The sequence below is a fragment of the Protopterus annectens genome, chromosome 2.part0 (assembly GCF_019279795.1).
Source record: "Protopterus annectens isolate FY-2018-M chromosome 2.part0, PAN1.0, whole genome shotgun sequence".
Lineage (NCBI taxonomy): Eukaryota > Metazoa > Chordata > Ceratodontiformes > Protopteridae > Protopterus > Protopterus annectens.
In genome coordinates, this window is record NC_056728.1 from 1,755,615,496 (window position 1) to 1,755,635,881 (window position 20,386).

General features: G+C 43.2%; 1 protein-coding gene across 1 annotated transcript in view; it reads left to right on the plus strand.

Moving 5' to 3' along the window:
- Window positions 1–20,386, plus strand: part of FOXJ3 (forkhead box J3) — a gene marked incomplete in the record, with an annotated part of 1,121,635 nt that overhangs the window by 844,971 nt on the left and 256,278 nt on the right. Inside the window, 3 exon segments of the mRNA XM_044061784.1 lie at window positions 1,604–1,880; window positions 2,506–2,663; window positions 2,780–2,881. Coding sequence (XP_043917719.1) covers window positions 1,604–1,880; window positions 2,506–2,663; window positions 2,780–2,881 — 537 coding nt within the window.

Here is a 20,386-nt window from a genome sequence, read left to right on the forward strand (position 1 = left end):
CGCAGATGACTGCAAACTGGGAGCCATTATTGAATCCCCAAATGATGTCGATACTCTACAAAAGGGCCTTACAGAAACAGATGCTTGGTGCCAGAGCCATGGGCTCAAGCTCAATGCCAAGAAATGTATAGTTATCCCCGTTGAGAAAAAACATGTACCCATGAATTATCACATAGGTGGCAGTACACTAAACACCGAAAGTGTGATGAGACTTAGGGACACAGGTGGACAGTGGTCTCACCTTCGATAACCACATCGCCACAACAGTCAGGAAATCCTTCTATGTGGCACATCATCACTAAGGGCTTTTCATCCAGAAAAAAGGAGGTCATTGTCCTACTGTACTCATCCCTCATTAGACCAATTGTAGAATACAATTCCCCATTTGGTATGTACCTCTCAACACATCTGCAACAATTGGAAAGGCCACAGAAATACCTCACTAAAATAATCACAGGCCTAAAGCAGATGCCCTATGCTGACCACCTTAAAAAAACTCCAGCTATACTCTGTTGCATATCGTCTACTCCGAGGCGATCTCTGCTTAACATACAAGGCCATGTCAAACCAACAGCTGCTGGACATGCTACACTTAAAGAAATCCCAATCCGTCAGAGCCACATGCTCCAGGGATCTAAACTTTGTCATCACAATAAACAAAACATGCTGGAGGGATAGGTTCCTGACCCAGAGACTCCCCAGACTCTGGAATAGACTTGCCCATACATGTCAAGCAGAGCACCTCTTTGACCCTCTTCAAAAGGAACCTTGATGATTGGAAGAGAGAGGAAATTCACCCCAGGGATCATCACGTCAGTCGCCCTGCTAGACAGGGGTCCAGGGAAGTAAATAGTGTGGGAAGCAATAGCCAGGGAATTGTTATGGCTAGGCTTGTATAGGCCCTAGGGCCAATAGCCTAGTACCAACCTATGAACCTGTCATTGCCCTTGGAAGCAAAATTCAGGTTTGTAAAGGGGATGCCAGTGCAAAGCCAGTTAAAAAGAAAGAAACAAGACACCTCCCTCCAGTTAATGTCTTGCTCAGTTTATTCCTTAGTTTCTGTGATTTTTTTTAAACCATTAGTTAAACCCTTGTGTATGTGTTTGGGGGTGGGGGGGGTACAGCAAGCTCTTCCACAGTGCCATCATGCCTGATGGCTTTCGTCATTTTTTTTCTCTTCAGGTGAATCTCGACTTCAGCCATCAGGTTTGGATGTTAACTGAGTAAGGAAAAGTGTACAGAAAAAAAACAGGCTGTAACACGTACCCAATTTATTTTCCACAAAACCATTACAGAACTATTACCTGCAAGATCTCCTCTCAAAAGTGAAACAGAAGATATATAAATAAAAAAGTTTGATCTGCCGTTTTTAAATTTGTTTTAGATAATTTGACTTATTTTAATTCAGTGAAAAATTGTTCATTTGTTTAATTATCAGCAGCAGTCTTTTTTCCTTTCTGCTTTGAAAATCTCCTGTCGAAGATTCTAAAAATATGTAATGTTATGCATCTGTCTCACAACTAATAAAGCATTTGCATTACTTGTTGGATTTGATTAGTTTGGTTTGTATTCCATTTCTGTTTTGCTACTGTTACTTTTGCAGGTTTAATGAATATGACATCGGATTCAGCACAACAGAGTCAGACATCCTGCTCGTACCAGCATTCTCCAAGCAGCACAATAAGCTCCCACTCACACAGTGGCCAGAACAGCTTAACAAACAGCCATGCTAGCAGCCTAAGCACTACTGGAAGTGGTCTTGGTGCTCAGGTTCCACTCTCACACCCTCCAGTGCACACACAGCAGTCACCGCTCACATCCCATCGGCAGCATAACCTATCACATCAGCACTCTCAGCAGCATACAAAGCATACTCCTCAGCATCCCACGCAGCTTTCCCAGCAGCATTCTACACACCTTCCTCAGCAACATCCCTCACAGCTCCCCCAGCAACATCCTTCACACCCTGCACAGCACCCCCAGCAACATCCTGCACAGCTCCCCCAGCAGCACTCCACGCACCCTGCACAGCTCCCCCAGCAGCACTCCACGCACCCTGCACAGCTCCCCCAGCAGCACTCCACGCACCCTGCACAGCTCCCCAGCAGCACTCCACGCACCCTGCACAGCTCCCCAGCAGCACTCCACGCACCCTGCACAGATACCCCAGCAGCACTCCACGCACCCTGCACAGCTCCCCCAGCAGCACTCCACGCACCCTGCACAGCTCCCCCAGCAGCACTCCACGCACCCTGCACAGCTCCCCCAGCAGCACTCCACGCACCCTGCACAGCTCTCCCAGCAGCACTCCTCGCAGCTTTCCCAGCAGCACTCCTCGCAGCTTTCCCAGCAGCACTCCTCGCAGCTTTCCCAGCAGCACTCCTCGCAGCTTTCCCAGCAGCACGCCACGCAGCTTTCCCAGCAGCACGCCACGCAGCTTTCCCAGCAGCACGTCACGCACCCCACACACCCAACGCAGCTGTCCCAGCAGCATACACACGCTACCCAGCATGCTCAACAACACACTGCACAGCACTCCCAGCAACACCCCTCACCTCAGACGCCTCATCCTGTTCAACATCAACATGTGCAGCATCAGCAAAACCATCAACCTTTAAGCCATCAGACACATCCTTCACAACAGCAGCTGCCTTGCAGCCCTGGTAAGAGACTGTTTTATGGTGTTAGTTTTAATTTTCCATAAAATCTCTCTTCATAAAAAAAAATATTTTTCTCTGGATTTATTTTTCTGTTTTACTCATGATGTAACTTGTTACAGGTGTCCTCACTGACTGGTATGCAAATCTTGATGTGCTAAAGGAAAGCTGTCGTATTGCCACTAGTTTCAATTGGTCTGATGTGGACCTGTCACAGTTTCAAGGTAGGGCACAGGATATTCTTTCACATTGTCTTACATTTGTGTGTCATAGTATTTTGTTTATTCCTGTTTTGTTTCCGTAAATATCATACAGGCATTATAAGGTAAATAAAGCTCCAAGAATCGTGTTCTGGGGGGTGGGGTGGGGGAGGAAAAATGATTCCGTAGATTAGGTGGAGGAAGATGAATGGTTAGAGGATTGCAACGGAAAAAAAATAGTAGAAATAAGAGACAAGTTTATTACCAGCGAACTAAAGTAAACTTCATAAGCCGTATGATACAGAGCAGAAGATGTTCATCGTGTTACCCTGCTGCAGTCATCACACTTGGGTTATCCTGTCGTCAGGCAGTCCCGCAGTCGGCCAGAATTCCAAAGTCTTGGTCCGGCGTCGGTTGCTGTTACTTCTTCCGTGACGTCAGTGCGCCAGGGGTATATATAATGCATCCGACGCCATTTTCTTCAGTCTTTCTTGCCGCACGGTGCCCGAAGCAGAAGCAGTTCGCAAGTGCCGGTCGGCCGACTCCTGAGATTTTCGAAGTCGAATTTCAGATCCGAAGTCTTCAAATAAAGCTAAGTACCCCATTGGGAAACTTTTCTTGCCTCAGACCGATGTCAGAAAAAGTTAACAATTGTATTTCTTGTGGGAAGCAAATGCCTCCTAAGGATTTTCATTCTTACTGCATACCTTGCAAGCCCTGAGTTGAGATATGTATGCGAGAGAGAGAGAAAAGAAAGAATGAAGTATATGATACAAGCTAACTGAAATGGTATCAGCATCTGGTATTGCGACTTAAAAATAGTGACTTAGACCATCAGGAGTAGTATTACAACACTGTGGTATTGAGCAAGTCAGGTTTATTACAAAGAGTAGCAAAAATGAGAATTATATTAATGCCAAGGAAGGACTTTCATCCAGTGGGTGTAACACCATTTAACAGGACAAAGACAAGCATGTATAGAATGAGAAAGATTAGGGCAATTAGAAAGCATAACAAATGCATACTTCAGAAAATGAAATGCATTTGAGCCCAGCTTTCATTAATTCATGCAGATCTGAGGGGAACTCTGGTGCTGTATCCATATTTGTCAGAAAATTTATCAAGCTTCAACTTTTATTCTGAACAAAGAAAATTATCAACTTAGTTTGCTGTAGGGCACCCTGTGTATCCAAAATGTGACCACCATAAATTCCTGAAAATACTTAAGGAACTGCCTATTACTGAAAGCTCCCTGATAATGGACTATTTTAACAACCTTTCAATTAACTGGAACCCGCATACCTCAAAAGCTAGGTATGCTTTTAGACCTGATCAAAGTTTCTGTGAAAGTCTGCCACCAGGGTCAAAATATTCTGGACCTTGTTCTAACTTAGTCTCTGCGTATCCTACCCCTAAAATTGCTCCACCCCTGGTAAAGTGTAACCACAAAGTCATTAAAACTCTAAAGCCAGTAATTCTGAATTGATGGACTTCAAATAGAGGAAACCTTATTAGACATTGTGACAGATTTATCAGTTTTCTCTTATAAAATCACAAGTCCTAAGAGACAGCTGCTGTCTCTAGCAGTGAGTTATATTTCTAAATAAATGTGTGTGGTCTTGTCTTTCCCTACTAGAGCAAAATGTAATGGAAAAAATCACAACAAACCATCCACTGGTATAAACAAACTCCCTAACAAAAGAAAAAGAAATTCTTAAGTCATCCAGTAGATCTAAAACTTCTCATTTTAAAGATATGTCAAGCAAGAAGCTAAAATTTACTGCCACGGCTAACTGCTAACAAGGCACATCTCAAATTTAGGTTAGCCTGTAAAGCAAAGGATAGTCTAAGACTTTCAGTGATATTAGAAAAGTAAGAAACAACCCACAGCAGTGCTGAGAACTAATCATAATGGCACCACCCAGACTGACCCAGATGACACAGCAAATACATTAGCACAGTGCTTCCCATCCTTTTTTGACTTGCATACCCCTTGGCAGTCCATTTCCCTAAATTGTACCCTCACATATTTTTGTATGTGAAAGCAAAATTTGTGTAATTGTAGCACACCACACCTCACCTCCACTCCACCCCCCCACACAGCCATTCCAGTGTCCTGTTACTTAGCTATTTCTCTGCAGTTGCCATACGCACTGTAAAAAATGTGTGCATGCTGCTTTCTGCTTTACTTCTACAACTATTACAGATATTTGGATTTAACTTAAAACTTTTATTTAAAATTTTATAGCACAAACACTAGTAGACATTTACTAAGGAAAGCAATGCAGTGTCACAATGAAAACAGATTCAGCATTAAAACTTCTTTGTCTTTGAAACTCACATTCACTAAAACAGCATTGAAACCCACATTCAAAGAAAATGCATCTGGCCAGTGGCGGATTAAGTTTACCTTTGAGTGTTTTCAAATCATAGGCCCCTTGCACACATTTTAGCACCATGAAAATTAAATTATATTCCTTGTATAACACAGTACCACTTGTTACAACATGTTTTAAATTTATAGTTTTGAACATTTTTCCATAAGTAAGCAATGAAACAAAACATATGAACCAATAATGACAAAACTGACAAATTCAGAACATTTCAACCATAAAAGGCCACTCTAACTTCTGTCATTACAATCCACCAATACTAGTCAATATGCACAATCTCAGCAGAAGCAAGTCATCTAAATAATTCCACATTAAATAGATCTGTAACTAATGAAAAGGTTGTTGAGTTAGCAAGCAACTTTATATTTCAGTGTTTCCTTGTGACTAGGCCAGTGGCCTTTTTTCATGGCAGACCTAACTTAATGTTCATACTGACTTGGGGATATTTGTCCAGGGCAATTGGGAACTTTCTTCTTTTTAATTCATATTGTGGGATGTTTTTCATCCATTCTCATCACCAACTTGGACAGATGGAAGTTTAATTTTAACTTCTCATCAGAAGGATTGTGCACTCATCAGTGCAGCACCCTTACCATATTGCACTACAGTGTTAGTTTTGGAAAAATAATCCAACTACAGGCCATGAATTTTATTCCCACACCAACACCAATGGTGTGTGCTGTCTGTTGAGCACTAAGACAGTGGATTGTAGCCGTAAGACACACATGCAGTAAAGACGAGAGTAAATTTGTCTTGATTTAGATTCAGTACTTGACCAAAAATCTTTCCTGGGTGGATCAGGAGAATATGTAAAATGAGTAATGTGATTTCATGTGTCTTGGAATATAGTCTGTGTTTAAAACAAAAGTAAATGTGAAAAATATACTTTGCATGGGTAAAACATTTTGAGACAGCATGTGATATAGGACCTCTGGTATTAACTGCAAAGAATAATTTACATTTGTACTGTAAATATTTTTCATGAGTCATCACCGTACAAATTCAGTGCCTGCTGCCCTTGAAGAATAAATTGCCTGTTGCATTAAAAAATAGGGAATGGATGGCAAACTGCGAAAACAGATTCATAGTTACTAGGCATCTCATCCAAAGGAGGGAGATGCTCAGGACTGCAGCATCCCACCCCCTTAAAATACAACACAATGTTAGTCCAAGTGCTGTAAACATTTAGCCTGCTTAAACCAATTACTTGTCTTGAACTATTCTTTTCTAACATAATTGCACCAATTTGACACCGCTGTTCTCGGTTTCCTCTCACCAAAAATTAAATCTGCCTCAGAGAAATTTACCGTATGGTGTCTCTTCCTATTGGTTGAAAAGCTGTAAGGGTGAATAATCCAAAGCTGGCAGACTTTAACCCTCTCCTGCTCCTCCTCTACAGCCTTCTAACTCCTGCACATCTGCAGAGAACTTTGTTGCATAGCTCCAAACTGCTGCTGCATAAAACTAACTTCTGCCTTTTGATCTTTGTTGGGCAGGACTGTACAGACTGCAGAGCTAGGAAGACGCCATTATTATTTTTTTTCTCGCATACCCCTACACAACCAAGCACTCCCTAGGGGTACATGTACCCCGGGTTGGGAATCTCTGCATTAGCAGACAGATTTAGTGCAAATTTTGCACTAGACATTTATCCCTTCTCCACTAATTCCCATATCTCTTGCACCTACTGACATCGCAAAGGAGCATGTGATTCTTTTTAAGACCAAAAATACTACTATAGTGTGGCTGACTAGGTCATCCATTTCCTTTTAAACAGCCTGAATGCAGCCTTGTTTAATTCCTCTCAAAGTTAAATAATACAAGCATGTGTACGTATCCAAAAGTGTCCCTGCCATGGATCCCCAAGAGCTATATAGATACATTAACCTGCCTAGTCTGATTTGCAAAGCTTGTGGCACAGTCATAATTGACCTCTTTAACTGTGATATCCAAAACCTTGTTAGGGTAGACCAACACCAATTTGGGTTTGTCAGCTGGAGATCCTGTTTACTTAGCCAACCTTTTCAAAAAAGTCACTCAGGCTGCACTCAGCAGTTATCCTGTGCACCCAGAGTATCTGGATCTAGCCAAAACATTTGACAGTGTTCCCCATGGTTAGTATTCTAAGATCCTAGCTTAATGATTCTTTCTTAATCAACCATCATGTTCCTACAGTAGGCAGAAAATCATTTTGTCTAGTGTAGCTAATGTCTAAAGGTATATCACCTAGGTCAAAAGAGGTTATAATTTTTTTACACTATTTGTAGACCTGTTAAGAGTACAGTGCCTCTTTTAGGATGCATCCTTGTAAACATTAGGCAGTTGGAAAGACTCCAAAGCTGAGCTACTGGAAAATATTGACTGTGTTGTACCTTACTCTCTCTCTCTTACAGGCTGTAATGTGGTGACCTATTCCTTGCATTCTGAGCCATTAGAAACCCCATCTTCCTTGATCTATTGCATCTCAGCAAATTGTATAGCTGTGTTAACACGAGAAGAAGTGATCTAAATCTTCAGCAGTAAATAAGTAAAATTCAATGATGGGACAGATTTATTATCCAATGCCTACCTCATCTCTGTAACAGACTTCCCCTGTGAGTTAAACAGTGTGACACCCTAGCAGCCATGTAATCTAGCTTGGATGTGTATCTGTACATTTGCCCCTGAACTGACCTGCTATGCCCCTCTTGAGAAGCGGAGTACAACATAAGGATGGATGTTGGCAAGGTGAAAACAAGTCTTTTGACTCAGCTGCCTTCAAACTCCTATGAAATCCCAAAGATTAGAATTTGGGTAGGTGCTTTGCACACCTGAGTTTGCAAGGATGATTTTCTGAATTTTATCAAGAACTGTCTGAGGAGGTTTGAAATGCTGCCTGCTGGACTCATCCTTCCCTTGGGAGTAAGGGTTGAGCATGCTGTAAATGCTACTGTCGTCCACAAGGAAAATCATGATTTTTATCTTCAGTTCTAGGTCTTCACACATGTTTGTTGGCATTTACAGGGTTGGAGTTCTGTTAGCCAGTGTAATGCAATCAGTTGCCCCCCTCCAAATAAATAAGTGCCTTCATGAGATGCACTGTCTGCACTGAGGATTCTAAGAGAAAAGATTGTGCTGAGCCTAATCATTTTTTTGTTTTCCCACACTAGCTCCAGCAGGTGTCCAAGCTAATAGCTAGACTCAGGTCACCCAGGTAATGCTCAAGACTTTGGGTCATTGGTAGCAGTCTGCTTCCATTATTTTATGTTCTTCTTTCTAATTGTAATGAATTTTAGTTTCAACCAAACCATTTTAATTCTGTAACTAACTCTTTTGATGAATTTATCTATTTTAGCCTTTCTTTCTGGGCCTCTTGTTCTAAATGAATTTATGCACCCGCTGTCCTAGTTACTTAGTGCAAGTATGTAAATAATAGTTGCCTCCATTGCCTGTATACAAAATGGCCAAAAGGCTGACCATGTTTCTGATTTTCCAATATCAACTTCTGTTTTACCATTTTCTCCTGTATGCTACTTTGATCACTAAGATAGTGAGGTGATCCTGAAAGTTTCTGTTTTAGCCACAGGCCTGCATTACATATGAAACAGTCTTGCCACGTTTAAGATGAAAAAGTACATAAAAGGACTATGTTTACAAATTATTACAACAGTTAAAACAGCAAAAGGTTTTTTAATGTTAGTTACATAGCACCCTGTGGAGTTTCATCAAGTTTGTTGGTACATAAACATTAATGAGGAGAATAGTTAGTCCCAGTTCTTTTCTTCCTGTTCTTTATCTTAACATAACTATTTTTTAAATTGAATCTTTTCATTACGGTGAATATGATACAGTGAAGTAGTGAATGTAGATATGGATGATATTAAATCTAAAATAACTTTAATGTGTTCTTTAGTCGTAAGTCTCCTGGGAGTGTGTAGAAATCAAAGTAAAGCTATGTTATTTGACTGCTCACTTGGATTAAGCTTTGTGTAGAGGTTAATCTCTGGGAATTGCTTGGCATAGGTCATGTGCAAGAACCTACTTGTGTCTTCTGTGTGAGTTCCCTTCTAGTCTAAGAATACAGTTATTTAAACAAAAATGTCTCACTTGGAGCAGAGATGAAATCACCAATGCATATGTTTTGTGTGCTCAGGGTTGCAGACATGAACAAAGGAATCTCTGTAGCAGACAGAGTCTGACATCAGGCCTCTGAGAGCTGCGCATCCTCCCAACCTCATGCTGGGCTGACCTCTCCTTCCCCGAGATTTCAACATGTCCTGGTATAAAGGTGGTGCTGGCCCATAATATTTTTAATTCCTTCTTGGCACAAACGTGTACGCATCATCTTCACACGAGAGGTTTCATCAGACTTGCATTAGCCACGGTCAGTGACACTTTAAACTGAGCAAATGAGTACCCTGTTGTGGTATAATTTTTTTAATTTGATACAAGTTCATAATAATAACTGCTCCAGTAGTCTTAGCTATACGAGTTATATTCTCGCAAGGCTGGATGTCAAGCCTTTCAGAGCTTTACTCCCACCAAAGAGTACGCTACTGAGGCTTTTGATTATTGGCTGGTGCTGTTTCTGAGCTGGACAGAAGTTCTCTTTGGGGTGAAAAGCCTTCCATTCAGTCTTTTTTCTGTATTATTAATAACCTTCCTCTTCAGGAGAGTTACTTTAAAGCTAGGCATTTGTGCTTTAACAGACTGTCACAGGACTCTTCTGTTCTTTTAAACAGGAGGGCTCTTTGTTCCTGTCAGTTTAAAAATAACTGAAAACCATTTTTTCTGTGGAGAAATTGTTTATTTTGGTTTGTGGTGCTGCCAAAGCATTTTTAAAGTGCTTTTTATTGCTTTTGTCTGTGAAAAAGTGACTTAAGAATTTAAATTTTTTTTTACCAGCAATTGCTTCTCATTTTCCCCATGAAAGGGGCACCATTTTCGGTTTGACTATGAAACATTCTGTTCCCCCAGTCATTCCTCCTTCCAACCCCAAAAAGAAAAAGTTAAGCAAACATCTTTTGCCATTACAGCAGGCTAGCAGTTTGCCAAAGCCTCAGGTGGGTAACTGTGGTGTAGCCATTAGTTGTACCTCAGACCACTCATCTTTTAAACTTGTATTCCACTTGTGTAGCACCTACAGCTGCTGTGTACTGGGGCTTTGTCGTCCTTTGTGGCTGTTGGGGTCACATTAGTGGGCAAGGGCAAGCCACTGTTGTCAGTCCTGGGAGCGGGAACAAAGTATGCTTCCCTCTTGTGTGTCAGAATTTTGTGCCCATCCTGTGGAAGCTGCTGCTACAAATAACACTGCTTGTCCCATTTTTCCTGCCAAAAAACAGAAAACTAAACCTGTATCTATTCCTCCTCATTTTTCCTTAGACAGGAGTAGTTTACTGGATCTGGCTTGGGGTTTAATTTAGGCTTTTAGTCCTCCTTGTACACTAGTTTCTTGTAAAAGAAAAATGGATGCCTCCTTTCCTAAAGAGATTCAGGATTCTAAATCTGGACAAGAGGATGAAGGGACAAGATAGCATGATTTTTCATCAGATTTGTTATTTAGACTCTGAGGAGAGCTATGTTCCTGTTTCCCTTTTTGGGGGTTCTTTTTCTGAGACTATTTCTAGAATGTTTCTCATTTTGTTTAGTGGGAGAACACTGATGTTTCTCAGTCCCTCAGAAAATACTATGAGCTGTTACAGAAGGAATTTCCAGAGCCTGCAACCATTCCTCCATCTCTGTCAACTTTAGAGAATGTGTTACAGCCTGGAGTTTTCTTGACAGTCAGTCAGCTGATCCTAAAAAGACAGGATGTATAAAGTTAGTCAGGCTTTTAAGTTTTTGTACCCCTTCACAAATCTAATGTAACAGTTTGCTTTAATTATTCCCTGTGCTGCAAAACATGTAGGTAATTCTAATGCTACCCTTTCTCTGATGAGCATCGGTAGATTGCAAGTATGGGAATAAAGTGTATACTTCAGAATTTTGAAATGTCAAGCTCACGTGTTAAGCTTTGTTCTGAATTATTGTGAAAGTATGAGGAATGTCGCCATTTTCTTCTTGTGAGGAAAAATCTGCTTAATTTAATTTATTGTGTTGTCCAAGTTACTACTCATTGTATGCAGTGTGTGTATGGCTCTCAATATTTCTTCAAGGGCTAGGGCCACTAGTACTGCTCTGAGGAGACTTATAAGGCTCCATTCTCTGTACCGTCCTGATAAAATAAGATTTTAAATTTTCCTTTGGCTAGAGATTTAGTTTTTGGCCCCCTCTGCTGCAGAGGTGATCAAAAAGTGTGATGAAAGGGGAACCCTAGTACAGTAAGCTTTTTTCAGTCCTCCTTTTCCAAGTTTTCCAAGAAATTCTCTAACTCCTCATCCAATTGTGGTAAGAAACTAAACAGTCTCAACAAAATACAGCTAAACAGACTTTTAAGAAGAGATTGCAAGGGGTTCCAAGAACAACTCTGGAAACTCTCAAAACCAAGGACATTTCAAAGTCAGACTGACTGTTTAGGGGACCTTGTTCCCTCCCTGACGGTCCCATTTTTCTTCTAGAAAGTCCAAATATCCAGTTTTCTCTTTGGCAATGGATAGTTTTAGAAAAATGGGTCCTGAGGATCTTTCCTCAAGGTTGCAGATGGCAGTGAGTTGAAATTCCTTTCTACAAGGTACTTCCTCATCCTGCAGACCAGACTGTCTTGTTTTCACCTCCATCGCAGGCTCTCCCAGGGAGTGAGAATGAGGTTTAATTCAAGTAAGTTTCTGTGCCAGAGAAAGAAAATGCTTGGAGACCAGTTGAGCTTTTTTCCTAAACCTGTTTGTGATGGTGACCAAATTCAAATCAGTGTCACTTCACAACCTGTTAATTCTTCATCCACATTCAAATTTCTTTGTAACAGTAGATTTAAAAGATGCTTATCACATTTCTATTCATCCAGACATCAGGTGTTTCTTAAGGCTGTGTGTCTATCGCATTTTCGGTTCTCTGCCTTTGTCCGTTGGACTATCCACTGTACCAAGAATGTTCACAAAGCGTCTAGCTCCAGATATTATGATGTCATTTTTATTAATTCCTCAACTTATGGGTTTGGGATTCATCTCAGCCGCTTTTACCAGTCACAGATTCAGCTGTTAAGCTCCACTCTTTACCCATAATGCACCACTCTCCTGGTACACTTCAGATCTCGTTTGTCACCACATCGTTTGGATGTGGATTTCTGCTCTCAAGCATTTGGAGTATTAGAGATGGCCTTATATCCTTTATTGTGAAATTTTTGTACAATTACTTGATTGCATCTGCCTTCATTACTCTTGCATAGTATTTAGTTGCCTTTCTGTCCATTCTCTTCACTTTTTCCTCCTCCTTTTCATATTGGATCTTTCTACCTGTTTGGGGTATTCTGTTCATACCATTGTTGGTAGTGTCGCCTTACAGTAAGACGCTCTCAGGTTTGATTCTCAGCTAGAGCGTCTTCTTCGTGGAGACATGCGTGAATGGGCGTACCTTCGTTGAAGGTTGTGCGGCAAGCCAGTACGTAAAAAATCAACTGCCAATCATTAGCGGACCGGAGTTCCGCTGTGGCGACCCCTAACTGGGAAAAGCCGAAAGACACAGCCACCACCATTGTTGGTACTGTTCCCTTTACTTACCCACTTTTAGGGTATCCCTCACTTATCACTGGTATTTTCTCTCTCTCTCTAGTTACTGGAAAAAAGTAGGTCGCCTTTTCTTCATTTTTGTGTATAGAAGTAGTTTAGCTTCTGGCTATGGCTGACAAATCTACAGGTAATTAAAAGTGCACCTGTTGTGGACATAAAATCCCTAACTTGGATGCCCACGAGGAGTGTTTATTATTGTCTGGGTGTTGCCCATATAGATGTGGATTGATGTTCTTCGTGTTTCACTGTTGCAGTCATCACACTTGGATTATCCTGCCAGGGGTAGCCTTCAGTCGGCCCGAAAACCAGAAGCTTAGTATTTCTGCATCGGTTGCTGTCACTCCAGGACTGACGTCAGGTTGTTAGTGGTATAAAATCAGGCAGCCAATGCCATTACATCAGTCTTTCTTGCCGAAGAGCCCAAAGCAGAAGCAGTTCACATGAGTGCCGGTTTTTGTTTCTGAATTGAAGTTGAGGTCTTCTAAAGCTAAGCACTCCATTGGGAATCCTTTTTTCTTGCTCTAACCAATGCCAGCAAAGGTTAACAATTGTCCCGCCTGCGGAAAGCAAATACCACACTGAGATTTTCATTCTTACTGCGTCACCTGTTTAGGCCCAGACCACGACATCCCTCGCTGTCAGTTTTGTGCTTTGTTCAACACCAGGAACTATATGTCGTCTGGCCCTTATTGTAGCTAAATATTTTCGCTCTGTCTCCGTATTCCGTAATGGCTTTAGTAAGCTATCTGACTACTGATCTTCTGAAAAAACATAAGGATAAAGACAGACCGCACAGGTCCAAAACTGCTAACAACGCTTTCGTTAAACTAGTCTCCAGTTCACCGGTCCTCAGTGAGGCGCTTTTGCAGCCCCTGATGCCCGCTTCTGTGGATTTGCAGGCCGCTACGGAGACCTGCTCGGAGTCCGGTATGCTGCGAGACTCTACTTTGACTAAGGATCCAGTAGATGTCTCCACCTTGGATGGGGTCCAGAGCCGCTGAGCAGGCACCGGCTTCCGAGGAAGTTCTTCGCAGTACCAATATTCGACACAAACCGACAACTTCTTTTGCGTCTTCAGTTCTTTCTAAAACTACTGAGTTTCTAAGGCCCAGGGTATGAACTACGCCTAAAAAAAAAATTACCCAAGCTCAAGCACCTGCTTCCATGCCTCAATCTCAAATGCTTAAAATGGCGGAAGACCTTATACTTAGTAGGGGAACCCAGCCTACCCCTTCCAAAAGAGAGACTTGTCCGCAGCAGTTTTATTTGACCAGGAGTCCGATGAGTCTGAGGTTTTTGAATATGAAGACATGCAACCCTTGTCTGCTTGTGAGGATTCAGATGCAGAGGAATCCATTCATTCTGCCTCTCCTCCAGAGGATTTTTCATTTAGTGAAACCCTACATACTTTAAGGGAGTATTTCCAATGGGAATGTCAGGACTATCCTCAGTCCAAAAAGAGACTCTGGGAATTCTTAGATTTACCACAGCACAGACTTTTAGCCATTCCTCCTGTCCTGGATGTTGTGGATGATGTCTTTATGAAATCCAGTATAACTCCTGACACCCTCCCACCTGCTCCCAGGAAACCTGACTGGTGTTAGAGTCCCTGACTCTCACAAATTTCTTTTCAAAAATCCTACTGCTGACCCAGAGGTCATCTCCCATGGACCTAAAGGAATAAAAGCGACCACAGCTAAGAATCCCACCCCTGCGGGCAGGGATTCCCAAGCTTTAGACAGATGGGGTAAAAAAGCATACACCTCTGCAACTCTTGCCATTAGAGCAGTAAATTGTCAGTTCCACATGCTGAAATACCAGCAATATACAATTGGAACTCCTGAAAAAAAAAATATCTACCTTTCTGGCGTGTGCAGAAAATAAAGAATTACAGGAGCTTATGCATTCTGCAAGCCATGTTACTAAACACACCTTACAATGTGGCTTTGACCCCCTAGAAGCATCCTGCAGGGCAGCAGCCATAGGTTCTGTACTTAGAAGGCATGCTTGGCTTAAGGAACAGACCTTGCCAGACCATGTCAAATCAAAACTATTGGACGCACCATTGAACAAAGACAATTTGTGTGGCACCAAGGCAGAAGAGGTCTTAAAGATAGAAGAAAAAGCTAAATCTATGCAGACAGTTAAAGACTTGCTTTTGCAGGTCCAGCCACCGAGGTTCAGTAGGCATTGCCCCTCCAAGCACTGGTCCTTTCCTGCCCCCTCAAGGGCAGCTCAGACAAGACCTAGGGGAAGCAGATCCCCCAGACAGCAGTCGCAGAGAATGCAGAGATGTAAGCAATGGAGTTCCTCCACTTCAAAAACAGGGAGTGCTACACCATCCCCTTATGGAAAGAACTCGCAATGACTTTACAACTCCACCCTTTACCTCTGCCCGCCTGCTTCCACCCTTTACCTCTGCCCGCCTGCTTGTGCCCCTAGGAGAAAAACTATCCTCCCATGCAAAAAACTGGGCCTCCATCGACCGATGGGTCCTCAACAATAGTGTCCCAGGGATACAAATTTTATTTCCACACTCTGCCAACCCCAAAAGGGTTCCCAGATCTTCCTCCAAACCAGTGGGCAGAGGCCCCAAACCAAGTCCATTCCCTGCTCTCCATGAGAGCAGTACAGCCTGTTCCTGCAGACCAGATAGGCCAAGGTTTCTATTCCAGGCTTTTCCTGGTACCCAGAAAAGAGGGCACCTGGCGCCCAATCATCGATCTATGTTTTCTAAACACCTTCCTGGTGATACCAAAATTCGAAATGCTCACCCTCCAGCAGCTTCTTCCTATGCTATCCAAGGATGTTTGGTTAGCTACCCTAGACCTAAAAGAGGCCTATCTACACATCCCAATCAGGGATTTTTGCAGAGAATATCAACGTTTCAGAGCAGGATCTATGCACTTCCAGTTCTCTGCTCTTCCCTTTGGCTTATCCACTGCTTCCAGAGTTTTTGCAAAATGCCTGGATCCAGCCATTGCTTTTTGCAGACAAAGAAATATTCAAATTTACCCCTACTTGGACAACTGCCTGATTCGGGCGGTCAGGAAAACCTGTTACAGCACCTGACCTTTGTAAAGGACCTACTGACCTCCCTGGGGTATACTGTAAACGAAAAGAAATCCAAACTAGTCCCCACTCAAAAAATTGTATTCCTGGGAGCAAGTCTGGTCACAGCATCCCAGATGGCATTCCTTACTTAAGAAAAAGAAGCCCATCTGACAGGCTACTTCTCTCAACAAGCCACCAGAACCCAGTTATCCGCAAGGAAAAGCCTGCAAGCTCTAGGGTTCATGTCATCCTGATTCTACTCATTCCATATACCAGACTGCATATGAGGAAACTTCAGTGGTACCTAAAAAGCCTTTGGTGTCAACACTCTCAGGACCTGGAAACTATCATACCTATGATACCTTGTCTAAGGAAAGATTTCCTTTGGAGGGCAGCAGTATGCAACCACAACAAGGGACTTCCCTTTTCACAACCCCACGCCGCTTAGACCCTAACCACAGACGCATCAGATTATGCCTGTGGTGCACAACTAGACAGCAGGTGCATTCCGGGCCATTGGACCCCAAATCAAATACATAGGTAAGTACTAGGCTATTGGCCCTAGGGCCTTATACAAGCCTAGCCAAAAAGGTGCCCTGGCTTTTGCCACCCAAGAAAATTATTTTCATGTGCTCCTGTCAAACAGAACCACAGAAGTGATCCCTGGGGTGAATTTCTTATCACCCATCCAATCATCAAGATTTTTCTTGGAGTGCTAATGAGGAGCTCTGTTTGACATAGGTAGTCTGTTCCAGAGTATGGGAAGTCTCTGGGACAGGAATCTATCCCACCAGCATGTTCTTTTTATTGTGGTGACAAGGTTTGGGTCCCTAGAGCGTGTAGCTCGGAGGGATTTCTTTGTGTAGCATGTCCAACAGCTCTGGGTTTGACATAGCTTTATATGTTAGGCAGAGATCGCCTCTGAGTAGGCAATATGCGACGGAGTAAAGCTGGAGTTTTTTGAGACTGTCTGTGTAGGGCATCTTTTTGAATCCAGTATTCCTCTTTGTGAGCTGCACTGCACATCAACCAAAAAGAGATGCTAGCTGTTCAGCACACTCTGACAGCTTTCGGACCCCTACTCTCTCCGGGGCCTCTACTGATCAAAACAGACACCACCACAGTGATGTGGTACATCAGCAAGCGGGGAGGAACTCACTGATGTCCTTCAAGGATGCATCTGCAGTCATAACAAATGGGTTGTCCTGTCGTCAGGCAGCCCTTCGGTCGGCCGGATTCCAAAGTCTGGGTCTGGCTTCGGCTGATGTCGCACTTCACCCGACGTCATCTCTGCTGGTCTTCGGGTATAAAGGCATCAGCCGACGCCATTTTCCCCAGTCTTTCTTGCCGCGTGGCGCCCAAAGCAGAAGCTGTTCGCAAGTGCCGGTCGGTCAGATCCAGAGATTACTACTACCGAATACTACTTCGAAGACTTCTAAAAGCTAAATACCCGTTGGGGACTCTTTCTTGCCTCAGCCGATGTCAGAAAAAGTAAATAACTGTTTAACTTGTGGGAAACAAATACCTCATAAAGATTTCCACTCTTACTGCCTACCTTGTTTAGGCCCAGACCACGACGTAGCAACCTGTTTAGCCTGTGCTTCCTTCAACCGGCAACGCTTAGGCGTCGGTCGGAGTTTGCTGAACAGTTTTTCGGCTCAGATTTTGCGTACATTATGCTGTCGGATCCTCCGACTACCCAAATTGTTAAAAAACGCAAAGAAAAAGACCGACACTCGCGGTCCGCGGTTTCGGCCGAAACCACGGTTAAGCAAGCCATGAGTGTCTGTTTCGGCGAAACCGAGAAACGGGTCAGTCTTCAGCGAATCCATGACTACTACTGAGGCTCCTGCTACCTTAGTTGAATCGGCCTCTGAAGTTTTGCCTACTACTGTGGTTCCTAGTGAATTATCAGACACCATCCCTTTGGATGTCTCTACCCCAGCACGTGGTGCTGCTAGGCCTCCTGCAGCCATGTCTATAAAGGCCTTTGCCAGGGCTAAAGCAGCCAAAACTGTTAAATCAGTGCCTGTTAAGACCCCCTCACATAGGCCCACTTCTAGTTCACAAATGCTTACTCTGGCAGAGGATTTAATCTCCTTAATTAGGGGATCCCAATCTCACCCAGACAGGGCCTCTCAGCCTCCAGAAAAGAGACCTAGAGCAGAGCCCCGAGCCAGTGTCCTCTGATGATTCTTGGATGACTCAGACATTACAGATCAGCCAGAGGCTCCTTTTTCTACTTATGAAGATTCCGATGCTGAAGAATCCATTCCATCTGCCTCTCCACCAGAGGAATTTTCCTTTGGGGAAACCTTACATGCCATGAGAGAACAATTCCAATGGCAGGGACAAGATTTCTCAGATTCAAGAAAAGGCTTAGGACCTTTCTGCACTTACCACAACATAGGCCCTTAGCTATACCTCCAGTTCTGCCTGTTGTGGATGATGCATTTAATGATGTTTGCACTGCTCCTGATACTTTACCTCCAGCCCCTGCCAAACCAGATAGATTTTACAGGGTGCCAGACACTCATCACCACCTATACAAGGCCCCACTTGCAGATCCTGAGACTATATCCCAGGGGCCTAAGGCAGTAGCTTCGACCTCAGCAAAAAACCCTCTCCCTTCTGAAAGGGAATCCAGGTCCTTAGAGAGATGGGGAAAAAGTTTACACCTCTGCTACTCTCTCAGCTAGACCTTTAAACTGTCAGTTTCACATGATCCAATACCAAGAGTTTATGCTTGATCAGTTAACTAAGAAGCTGTCCTCTGATGACTCCTTAGACAAGAAATATGTTTTAGAAATGGTGAATAACATTCAGCAGGTTAGTAACCATTCTTTAAAATGTGGCTATGATGCACTGGAGGCTTCATTTAGATCAGCCATGACTGGCACAGTGATAAGAAGGCATGCATGGTTGAAGGAACAGGTTTTGCCGGATCATGTTAAAGCAAAGCTGTTAGATGCTCCTATGGATAAGGCCAGTCTATTTGGTACACCTGCTCAGCAAGTAATGAAGAAAATGGAAGAGAAGGCAAAATCTGTACAAACAGTTAAGGATTTCTTACAGGTTCAGCCCCCAAGGTTTAGCAGGAACTGGCCTGCCAAAAATTGGTCCTTTCCAGACTCCTCAAAATCTCAAAGAGGCAGAAATCAATCCAGAGGAGGTGCCTATAGAGGACGCCAGTGGCAAGGCAATAACCAGAGAGGCACAGACACAACCACTGCCACTGCAACAGGACAATCACAGTGACTTGACTCTGACACCGCCTACCAGGGAGCAAATAGCAGCACCTTTAGGCAGAAAGTTAGCCTTATTTTCGAAAAATTGGCACTATATCACAAAAGACAAGTGGATTTTGCAAACCATAGACCAAGGCTACAGGTTCCACTTCCACACCTTACCAGTAAAGAGGAATGCCAAACCTACCTCCAAATCAAAAACAGAAGCTCTAAAGCAGATAGCTCAATTAACAAAGATGAGAGCTGTGGAAAGAGTACCAATAACACATCAGGGCAAAGGATTCTACTCCAGACTCTTCCTAGTACCAAGAAAAGAGAAAAGTTGGAGACCTATTCTCGACCTGTCCGTCTTAAACACATACATCATTGTACCAAAATTCAAAATGCTGACCCTACAGCAACTTCTTCCCATGCTGGGCAAGGAGTGTTGGCTGGTAACTCTAGATCTCAAGGAGGCATACCTGCACGTCCCCATACGACCAAATTGCAGAAGATACCTCAGATTTCTTGCAGGATCAGAGCATTATCAATTCTCAGCATTGCCCTTTGGCTTATCTACTGTGCCCAGAGTATTCACAAAATGCCTGGCATCAGTAATCGCTCATTGCAGGCTACAGGGAATCCAAATTTATCCATACCTGGACGACTGCCTGTTACAAGCGGACAACAAAAGCAAGCTGACAACAGATTTACAAAGAGTCATTTGCTTACTACAAGCCCTGGGATACACAGTCAATTTAAAAAAGTCAAGACTGATACCATCCCAGACAAGAACATTCTTGGGTGCGGAATTGGACACAGTAAAACAAATGGCATTCCTAACTGCAGAAAAACAAGCACAACTCCTCTTTACTTCTTGGCATTAACAAAGCAGCACAAACTGACAGCAAGAAAAGTACTGCAGGCCTTGGGCCTCATGGCAGCATGCATAATCCTGGTCCCCCAGGCCAGACTGCATATGAGAAAACTACAGTGGTACCTAAAGAATTTATGGTCTCAACACAGGCACAGCTTAGAAACCGAAATCCCACTAATCCCATGCCTGAAACAAGAGTTCCTATGGTGGGCTCAAGCATGCCAGTCAAACCCAGGCTTGCCCTTCCACAACTTTCAAGCAAACCAAACCATCACAACGGACGCCTCAGACCTAGGCTGGGGGCGCACATGTTGGACAAGTGCATACAAGGATTGTGG